At 40.9% G+C, this 11,512-nt stretch overlaps 1 protein-coding gene across 1 annotated transcript; it reads right to left on the minus strand.

The window, feature by feature from the left end:
- Positions 1 to 1,047: 1,047 nt before the first annotated feature.
- On the minus strand, positions 1,048 to 7,212 carry LOC116267544 (phenylalanine ammonia-lyase-like). The gene has a single exon (XM_031649328.2). It carries the CDS (start codon positions 6,518 to 6,520, stop codon positions 4,370 to 4,372), a length of 2,151 nt encoding a protein of 716 aa, XP_031505188.1. The 5' UTR covers positions 6,521 to 7,212; the 3' UTR covers positions 1,048 to 4,369.
- Positions 7,213 to 11,512: the final 4,300 nt, after the last annotated feature.

Raw genomic sequence — 11,512 nt, forward strand, 5'->3', positions numbered from 1 at the left:
CGTAGGGTGGACAGATTGGTTTTACTGAGTAGTGAGAGTCAAAGATGTAGGCTTGGTGGTGGTGGTTGCTGGTTCAATGGAAGGCATGCCATCGGACTGATCTACATGAGGAAGGGGTGAGTCGTTTGGCATTGGGAGATCTGGAATTGTTTTCAACAATCGTCTTGGAGATTAGATTAAGAAATCGGTGGGAAGGTGGTTGACGTTGGGTGGGGTTCAAAAAACAGTGGCTATTCTTGATGGTATAAATGACTAATTTTGCTGCATATGGAAGGGAAAATTGCTTTCATCGAAAACAACCTGTCAGGCAATATATACACGATCAGTGGTAAGAAAAAGGCAATGATAACCTTTATGGTGGCCGCTGTACCCTCTAAAAACACATGGAAGAGATTGAGGTTCAAATTTATGCTTATTGTAACTCTTAATGTATGGATGGCAGCGACATCCAAAAGATCGAAAACTTGAATAATCTGGTTCCTTGTAGTGGAGCATTTCGTAAGGACTTTTCATGGCCACACTGCCATAGAGAAAGCTTCAACTCATTATCTTGAAGGAACTTGACAATGGAAGAGGAGAGTCAACCCAAGTTCGGTAACAGACTATGTCTAAGCTGGTAAACGCCTTTTTGCTCGAGCCTCTTAGGACATGCTTTATTATGCTTGACCCCTTGCTCCTTAAGATATGAATCAAGTGCTGCACTATTAAATTCTCTTATTTTTGTTCCTTTTCTGTCAATGAGGTTGCTCCTTTGTATTCGCCAGAGGATTCGGGGCTTTCGGAAAACATTTCGGTGCTGCAGGTTTTTGCGAGAGAAGCTGTACACTAATTATGTGGCAAATGGGGTTGTCGCAATACCAGTGCCGAACAAACCAGGATAGACATCGACCAAGCTGTTAATTCTTTCTTGGTGCATGATGGGGTGTGGCATTTCTGCTATAAAATTTACACTTAATTATATTGTATGGGCTTATTGCAGCTTTTCGGATGCCTATGCCTCACAACCATAGTTTTTGTTGGTTTGCTTGGATAACTGTTTGCAGGCAGCTGCTCCTCAGAACTCAGAAGTCATAAGCTGGGAGTCCGTGCTTCAAGCACACATAAAATGTTTGTTGGAATGCTTGACGGTGATTGTGTTCGTGGAGATAATGGAGGATGTTCCTGCAGATTTTGGGCCTGTTTAATAAGCTGGGAGATTCTCAAGCGACTTGCAGCCCTCACTGGTGGAGTTTCCTTAAGATTGGCTTCAGTACTCGGGATGCAAAGTTACCCACGATTAAATGTATTACTGATGAAGGATTGCAAGCTGCTGATGGTTTCTGCTGCTTTTCACCATTCTTCTTCTACCTATTGGACGTGGGGCCAGCTCCAGCCTACGTAAGCATTAAGGTGTTCTTTAAAAATATTTCCTGGGGACGTTATTGTCAGAAATATCGGTATTTTAAAATTTCTTGGATGATGCAGAAAATTGTTATGCTGCAGAGATCTGGTGAGACTGAGTATCCTGCCTTGTCTGTTCTTTATGGTGGTGATTTTATTGGGATGTAGTGATCTATACTAGCGACGTGTTGGTTGTGTTTTTGGTCATACTCTAAGAAGACTTTTGCTGACAACCGCCAAATAATGTTCTATATTTCTGATTAACCTTCAACTCAGACCAAAAGCTTTGTCAAATTCAGTGAAATGAAAAAAACTTTTCTATTTTTCACAACAATGAATAAATACTTCTCAACTTCAAAGGACAATACGGGCAACTACTAACAAGAAGTTTCAGATTTTAACAGGCAGTCCCTGCAGGCAGCTGTCAGCAAATAATTTTGTAATTAGAGTCAAAAGATTTGACCCTTACATTCCGGTTTGTCTGGCTTTTTAAAATTTGTGAAAGACTTGTTTCATTTGTTACTACATTTCGCCTGTTTAAGGGACCGCCAAAATAAGATCATGAATGTCACTGAAAGGAAACATGCCACCCTACAGCTCCTTCTGTAAGGTAAGAACGAGGTATAGTTACGTCATGTCAAGTCATGTCAAAATATAATTCTAAACATGATTTACAATTTGTATGTTAAGTTACATTGTGTTTGATCATCATGCTTATTTGACACAGGATTAATGCAGGTTACAGTACACATTTAGAAAATATTGCTGGCAGACACAATTAGTATTTGATTATTTTCTGTGAAGTAGGACATTTTTCAGTTTTACTTATTTTTCCACTGACTCACTGAGTACTGCACTTATTTGAATAGACTGCAATAGTCGGTAAGCTTCACATTCTTCATGTTATGTTTCAAAACCGATGTATCTACCACAGGTTTAACTTTTTTATTTTAAACTTTTACGGGTCTAAATTACGTTTATATTTCAATTGGTACTTGTTATTGCCTTGAGTATTCAATGCTTTTTATCATTCTTTTGTATGCATTTAGTTCATTTAATATGAATAGGATTCTCCAAACAAAATAGTTATGGGAGCTTCGAATAATATTGTTTTTTCAACATAGATTTTGTATAGGCAGCTGCAACTAACATATCTTTCGATATTTTCTTGCTCCTGTTCTTTGTTCCTGGGCAAGTGTGAGAGGCTTCAGCTAGAAATGAGATGCCAGATTGTGTAGGCCGACTTTCTATCTTGAATTTTATGCCTCTTTCTGTGATTCTAGCAGTCAGATGTTGAGAGGTAGATCTATATGCTATCTTTATGGGGTCAACTAGTTCATACGGTGGAACTACAATTTGTTCTGTTGGTGATGAACCACAAATTTTCTCATTTCATTAGAAATCTCTGGCACTAAAGCTTTGCCTTTGCAATTTAGTACTCTTCATGGATTTTCCTTTTCTTTTGCAGAATAGTACTTTTAGGGAAAGAATCAGAAAGAAATCAGATGCTTTGTCGAGTCTCCTAGTTCTTTATAAGTATAAAGGAAACGGACACAAATGATGATCTGTGCATTTATAATGGCCTTTTGTTTCTCCTTATCTGAAAATTTACCTGGCTGAAGAGGCCAAATAAATGGGACTGCTAAAGAAACAAATGCTTTTAGTTTCAAATATCCCAACTTTAGACAGCTTCAATCCTATCTAGGATAATAGCAATTATCTATGTATGAAGTAGTAATTCCAAATACTAACTCAAGCATCTTTGTCAGAACTTTTTTTTTTTCACTGTTTACAGTTTTATTCATGTGTTTATGTTCATTGATGCTTTCAGGCGTTATATGCTAGTTATACCACAGAGTCATTCTGGATTAGCCGACTCCTATTTATTTTGCATCTTGCTGTTGTCCCATTACACGGGCAGTTGGAGAATAGATCTCTGTTTAAGCCTAATAAACCATCCTAAGACAGAGACACAGGGAAAGAGGCAAGCATTAAAAAGGATGTCCTATGCATGCATTCACTGCTAGATCTTGTGGAATGAGGAAAAACTAATTCCTTTCCTATGAAAAGAACCTCGCATTTGGGCCACTTTAAGGGAATAAAAAGCCAGACCAGTGATCCTGTTGGGAACAATCTTTATACCAAATTTATTTCGAATGTTTAGTCTTCTCCTATCTCACGGATACTTCACTTAGGTTGTATATTTTGTGTTTGACATGATTTTCAGACACACCAGGACACTCATGCACTCGCTCAAATCATTGCAAGGCATAATCAACACTTTGTAATTTGCTTTATTTTCTTTTATCATTAAATCTGTTACTACTTACACTACTTTCCAATTATAAATCTAGTTTTATTTTTTGATATCTTGAATAGAAATTGTTTAGAAGGTAAGTGTCTGTATGAGGGGCCATATTTCCAAAATTTTGATTTTTGAAAATTGCAGTATCACAGAGAGTAATATTACGTCTCATGCCTGCCTCCTCATCCATCTCATATAGTTCTCATTGATCATATTAACAAGGTTGCTAATGTATCTCAGGTCTCTAATTGACAAAAGGAGCCAGTTTTAGGTATTCTTGCTTGTTCTGAGATAAGCATAATAGCGAATGTTCGAGCTCCTTAATTTCAAGCAAGGCGTTGGATGTTGAGATGTGCTTTCTAGCTGGAAATCATTCTTAAACTTCCACTCATTTCAGATACTAAAGCTTCATGTTCCATGTGCGTGCATGGGATCATATGCTGTTATTTTTTAAGCAGGAAAATGGCAGATGAGTGTGTAGATCATGAACTTAACATCATTAAAAAAATCAACTTGTTTAAATTACAAACAAAACCAGTATAATCACTTCTTGAGAAGACGTCCTTATACCTGGGCAACTTGGCATTCACATTTGGACATGTTTCTCCGTCCCACAATTTTTAGAATCAAGAAACCAGAAGCAGGAAGCATCACAAGTAACCACATAATGAATTCATTAAAAATCTAACATATTGAACGGGGAGCACCTGTCCACCCATGCAAGCATGCAAGCAGAGGAACAATGAGCTTCCCCTCATTAATTGCCTTGAACACCTTATCAAAATCTTCTCCTGGTGAGAGTACCTGCTCACCCGACAGCAAAGAGGTGTTAAGCTCTGATCTGACAAACTGATATATAGGATAAGACCTGCAATCCTTGATCCTGTTAGGGATTGCAGAATTGCCACTTTTGAGTCCCTTTCTTGCCCCTTCCACCTCTTTAGGCAATTGGGTTTTTAGTTCCTGCTCAAAAGCAGCAATCTTTCCAAAGATGGCAGTTTTCTCATCTTTCTCCTTCTCTGGATTGTCCATTGCCCATTGAACCAGCACATGTCTCAGCTTCTGCATTAGTGGATATCCGGCACTACATGGGTCATCGATGTATGCAAAAACATGCTCACTCTCAACAATCCTCAACAGGTCTTTTTCACAGAAGCGTGACGGAAGAAGTTCACCATTCACACCCACCGTCAAGACACGCTTTGTTGCGTGGCTTACTGACTGCTTTACAGCATGTCGGAAGTTCTCCTCTGCATGTCGGAGGTCAACTGCTTGGCACAGAGCAACGATGTAAGTTGCTGACATAAGCTTCAAGATTTCAACAGCTTCAGCTGTCTTCCTGGCCGAGATGAGTCCTAGCGAGTTCACATCCTGGTTATGCTGCTCAGCACTCTGTACATGGTTGGTGACAGGGTTAGCAAGGTACTGAAGTTCAGATGTATATGCTGCCATGGCTATCTCTGCACCCTTGAATCCATAATCGAGGCTTGGGTTAGGTCCACCACTGAGATTGGAGGGCAGCCCGTTGTTGTAGAAGTCGTTGACAAGCTCAGAAAATTGTGCAAACATGAGCTTTCCAATGGCAGCCAATGCCAACCTTGTGTTGTCCATTGAAACACCAATTGGTGTGCCCTGGAAGTTACCACCATGGAGGGCTTTGTTCCTGCTGACATCAATCAGTGGGTTGTCATTGACAGAATTTATCTCTCTCTCCACGCTGGCAGTTGCTGCTCTTATGACTTCAAGCTGTGGGCCCAGCCACTGAGGTGAGGTCCTCAGCGCGTACCTATCCTGCTTGGGCTTCTGAAGTGGGTTCATCTCGTGGAGCTTTGCTGCTGCTTTCATGTAGGAGCTACCATCTAATATGTATTCCATGATTGCTGCAGCCTCGATTTGTCCAGGGTGGTGTTTCAGCTTGTGAGTCAGGTGGTCTGTGAATTCTGGCTTCCCTGTCATGACTTCACAGAACACAGCAGATAACACCTCTGCAAGAAGTGCAAAGATGTTGGAGTCAAACAGCACTAGTGAGGCAAGTCCAGCACCAACTGCAGTGCCATTCACAAGTGCTAGACCTTCCTTTGGCTTCAGTTCAAAGCAGCTGCTGGTTATCCCCGCCTGCTTAAAAGCGTCTTCTGCTGAGATCTCAGCTCCATCCCAGGTGCGTGCACGTGCATTAGGCCGACCAGTGAGCAGCCCAGCAATGTATGAGAGTGGCACTAGATCACCAGATGCAGTTATGGTGCCCCTCAGTGGCAGAACTGGTGTGATGCCTGCATTAAGGAGTTTGGTTATGGCTTCAAGTATCTCCCACCGGATGCCCGAGTATCCCTGCAGCAGGGTATTGGTCCTGACGAGCATTGCAGCACGGGAAGCAGACACAGGCAAGGTGGAGTCATGGTCAAGGCCAGGGACCAAAATCCCTGCGTTGAGAAATCGAATGAGCTCCTTCTGCAGGGCCTCTCCTTGGTTGGTCCTACGGTGTGAAGTTGCACCAAACCCAGTTGTGACACCATAGCTGTCGACACCCTTGCAGGTGCTATCCAAGACCCAGTTGCTGCTTGCGTCAACATTGGTCTTAGCTGCAGCAGATAGCTGGACTCTGATTTTATCATCACCTGGAGAAGGCAAAGCTCGGGCTATGGCAGCAACCTGTCCAACAGTCAGCCCAGAACCCCTTAGCTTGACCAAAGGAGTCCTGTACTGTTGAATCATGGACTTGACATGGTCTAGGTGGCTCCCGGTCAGTGAATCGGCTGCCTTCTGCCAGTTGAGAGAATCATTTCCTTTTGATGGAAGATCAAGATGGCCATTTTCATGAACATAAGAACATGCCATGGAGTCTGATGCTAACAACAGATTATGAGTAACAAGTTAGAAAGATGAATGAGGCAGAAGAAATTTGTTTTGCCAGTTGAGAAGGGCAAGGGCAGGAGAGCACGCAGTGTGCTTCTCTCAAGTGGAAGGACAGGGAGAGAGGGTGATTTTTCTATTTGTGGGTGTCAGGAAAATTTCACAAGAAATTGATTAGTGTCAGGTTTCCTGCTCACCAACCCACAAGTTGGTCTCTTTTATAGGTGAAAAGCAAGAGGGAGGAGAAGCGTGCCTCTGTACTCAGGTGGGTAGAGTGCCATTTGGTTAGTTGGAAATGAATACAGGCCGTTGGATTGGGTTCCAGGGACCAACAAGTGGCATTCAACACAGAGCCTTGGCGTTCTCGCGAGAGGTCAATAAAGAAGAGGGTTGGTAGGATGGTGCATGGTGGACGTGGTCGCAGCGTGTGTGCTGGTTTATTGTGCTTTGTGTTTCTTTTATTTTTTCCCCTTTTCTGTAATTTTTGGTCTGTCCACAGAGTCATTTCCCCTTGCATTGCACATGAATAACAAACCTGTCCTTTTTCCTTTTGCGGCTTTCACCCATCAAGAAGTTGCCGATTGCCATTTTGAGAATTCTTCTGGACCGTTCGACCTACCAAACCTATTCAGTTTTTAAATGAACCTACCTCTGACCTTTTCTTTTCTTTGGTCTATTTTGTTTGTCCTAAAAGCATATTCAATAGAAGTTATGTGGGGAATCTCTGTCCATCAAAATCATGAGGCTGAAAGGATAGTGGTAGCTTTAAGGCAATGAAGGCTCAGTTCATGGCTCCCCATTGCTTTACTCCGATCAGTGTGGGCTTCGGTATTGGGTGTAGAAATAATATATTCAGTAGCAAGTTTAAAGTGACAGAGAAAGGTTATAAATTTTAAAGGGGTTGATGCAATGATTAGAGCGGAGCGTGTAGGCAGTCAGTCTCCGTTCCAAACTATGGAACATCAACTTCCTGTGTCGTAAAAAGGAATGAGGGTGGGGTGAGAAGAGTACTAACATTTAAGTTGAAACACGACAAGAGCGACACTCTGAAGTATCAAAAGAAAGTCGTATACCCTAAGAAAATGAGTTGGGTAAGAGATTAAATCTCTTTTGAGTAATAGGATGCAATATTTCTCTTGTTTTTTAGTAATAGGATGCAATATTTCTCTTGTTCACAAGAAAAAAAGAGAAGGCATATTACAAATTCTAATTATTGCATTTTATTTTTGTGTTTCCTTTTATTAGGGAGGGAGAATGGCGGCTGCTTTTTTCTTGTGTTTCCTTTTGCCTTCCTCTACGTAAAGAACACTTCGAGGTAAAGGAAATATCCACCACACTTTGCCTTTGAGCGTTGAACTCGTGCCATCCATCACCCTGACGGCAGTGACAGTCTTAGTCTACCCCCTAGCCAACTTAGGAGGTGGGAATATACTAATTGAAGAACACATTCCTCTCACTTTCACTAGCGGTCATAACCTATTCCTTTTGCCAACTTAGGAGTTGGGGACATACTCTGAAGAACACTTTCCTGTCATTATTGGGCGTCTAACAAATATTCATAGTAGCTTCAACCCTTCCATCCTATCTCATGTTACAGTAGTAAGAGACACTTGGACTGGTGGTTCGGCTTAAGTCTCCAAGTTGAAACAACTTTAAGAGGTCATTTAACAACATTTTGAAAGTGTCCCATGAATATACCTAAATTTAAGATAGATCCGTGAGACATAAATTCTAGTGTTTCATAAATCTGTGCCATTCTTGAGGCAGATTATCTGAACCTTTTGTAGTGGCCCTGATGCCAAACAACCTCTAAGGAGCCGCTTGAGAAGAATAACATTATGTTACACATGTAACCCAAAAATTGGTTAGATTCATTGGATACTTTGAAATGGTCTATGAATTTGTCCTAACTTTTTGGGATATATACATGAAACAGTAGCATACAATTATTATTTCTTAATTAAGAGCTCTAGATGTTCAGTATCTATGTCTGCATCCATTCCTGCGTGGAAGTCAAGGCAACGAAGATAAGGTCACATTTTCTAATGGACAATGGAGGAGTACTTGGAGGTTTTACAGTGACAAAACCAGAACTGGCATCGTGACCAAGAATTTTCTGCTTGGATTTGAGATGCTCAAAAGTTTTGATGGTTTTAGAAAAGCAAATTCGCCAGATTTGGCTTAGATCCGGCTCAACTCAATGTTTCTTCGTGTTGGACAAACTTATGGTTACAGAATTTGTGACAGATCTTGGTATCTGAAGTCTCTTAGGAGGAGGCTGGATCAGGGCATCTCCTACCCAGGTCCTATGAATTTCGTAAGAAAAGTTCGCCTGAATAGAAACATTTGGTGCCGTTGCTGTATCATGGTCTAGGGGCGCCAAGTGTTTTTGCCGTCCAAATTAATTTAACTACAGTGTTTACTTAAGAAAAACCATCTTCCGTGTAAAACCCTTTTATGCCTCCAAGTTCTGGGTAGACTACGATACATCCTTTAACTCAGATGAATGAATACCACACCACAGTGTGACACTGATCAGACCCCTTGAGTGCAAACTGTAGGCTGCCATTGAAGCAACTAATATGTGAATTATGCTCAGTTCAAGTTCTGAACATTTTTTTTTTCTTATTGCTAAAGCGGACAATTTGTACCATATGAATGTAAGGAGGCAATGGCTAATTGAAAGGTGCTTGCCACCGACTTGGGTTATGATGTAATTGGCCATATGATTATGAGATAAGGATCGGAAAGTTTATTTATAATGAATGCACTTTTTGGCTACATCGAGGAAGACAATCTCCATTTGCATTAGATAACTACTGGTTTGATTCTGAACTAAAAAATTTATTGAAAATTTGGATCTTTGTATAGCGGTTCAACAGCCTCTTTGTCACCAACCATGGCTTGGTCCAACACCCTGGTCAAGAAACACACAATGCCGTCTCGTAATTAGTGACCAGAGACCAGAAGAAAAGGGTGCTACCAGAACCACTGGGGGATAATGGTCCGGATAGGACCCTGGACCAGTTAAGCTGAACTGGGTCCAGATCCAAATTTGCGATTTTGATCAGGGCACATCAACCATATTGATCCAAAAATACAACCAGGAGCTTTGGAGTGGATTAACAATCAGGTAATTTATGTCCTCTTGATGTTTTCTCTTTGCTTGCCATATTTTGAATGCAAACATAGATCAAAATTTTGTTAAGTGTTAGCTTAGTTAGGGTTCTGATGTGAGTTTCATTTCATCTGTTGTCCAACCCATTACTTGCCTACATATCAGGAATACCATGACCACATTTCACCCAATGGAATGATGGCTCATCAGTTTTCTCCTGGAACCCTCTTAAGGTTGTGAACAAGAAAGACATGACCAAAACTTGTCTAATAGCTAATTTTGGGTGAGCAGTTTAATAGCTAATGTCGGGTGAGCAGAAAGAGTATCAACTGCGTGTGCGAGAGCCGAAGTCCCTTCCCATCCTTCCTTCTTCTCCTTGCCTCCGGATCCAATGTTGTGTCCATGAATCGTGTGGAGCTCCCAAAGAAATTCAGCTATTGCACTGGTTCAACTCCATTAGCACCCAAAGAAGGTTGAGAGCTCCAGGTTGTTAGGAAAGAAAGTGGTCATTAATTGTCAGTCAGATCTAGATATGCTTATTAACAAAGAAAATTGGCCATGGCATATCCAATGTATGATTCAATCAAGATCCACAATTTCCATTATATGAAAAGGCATGAAAAATTGTTATTTTACCTCGTACAAGGTGAATGATTTAGGGGGTGTCTGGGTGACACTTCAAAATCGAGTTTTGAAGGCAAAACCTAGTTTTGCCTCCAAAACCAGGTTTTTGGAGTATTTGGGTGCCATCAAAACTGGGTTTGAAGAAAATCTAGTTTTGACAAAACCTAGTTTTGTAAAAGGGAGTGAAAAAACTGATCTCCTCACCCAAACAAAAAAACAAAGTTTCTAAAACTTATTAAAGAACTTGGATTTCATAAAACCTAGTGTTTATATAACTGGGTTAGAAGAGGGTGTCATCCAAACGCCCTTTTATAGATTTTGAGTTGGACTCCGGTGTGGATGTTTGAAAAGAAACTTCCAATATTAAGATCCACATCCAGGTCCAATAACCTGACCTCTGCTTTGGGTCTGAACCAACCAGCGCTGGGAACCTTTAAAAGGTAGATGTGGACTGTTAGCAGAGGAAGAAACACATGTGGGCATGTGTGGGCAATTGCCCACACAGTAAAATAAAATTTCTTTGTGCAATAAAATTTCTATACTTATATATTGGTTGACCCCAAATTTTTTGCATATTCATATATAAAATGTCTCTCAAATGTATAGTGAGTGCCCCTCAGCCAAATATGTCTGGCTCCACCCCTGACTGTTAATGTATGGCTTTCAAGTTTTTCCTTTTCTGTCTCTCTCTCTCTCTCCCTCTCTCTCACACACACATTTGTTCTGATCGGTTTCTTTTCTAGTGCTCTCAAATCGTCCAAATCCGAACCAGTTTGGGTTCTCACATAGGCTGGACTATGTCAGGCTGTTTGATTGGTTCCCGTTACTGGCGCAGAAACAGGATCATCAGTTCCTCGGATCCAAGAACAATAAGCAACATTCTAGAAAAAGGAAGGACCAGTGTCACATTTGATCCACAACCAATGAAAAATCAGCACAAAGTAGAGTACTTTCTCTTTGGCATTTCCCCAACATCAGAACCCGCGCGTTCTTGTCCACTGTTGATATGCAGATGCAATAATGACGTTTGCGTGACATCTCCATAAATCACTATGCCTCCAATTCATTGTTTTTGTAATTTTTCTACTTTTTATGTTCATTTGAAAAGTAATGAAGCAGGCGGTTGGAGGAATGAAAAAGATAAAAAGTTTGTGCTGTTTGGTGGATCGACCCCATTTAGGCCCTAAAAGGTAAGATTAAAGTGGAATTCCCAGGCACCTACTCAACCCTTCTAT

Source organism: Nymphaea colorata, chromosome 14 (genome assembly GCF_008831285.2).
Source record: "Nymphaea colorata isolate Beijing-Zhang1983 chromosome 14, ASM883128v2, whole genome shotgun sequence".
Classification (NCBI taxonomy): Eukaryota; Viridiplantae; Streptophyta; class Magnoliopsida; order Nymphaeales; family Nymphaeaceae; genus Nymphaea; species Nymphaea colorata.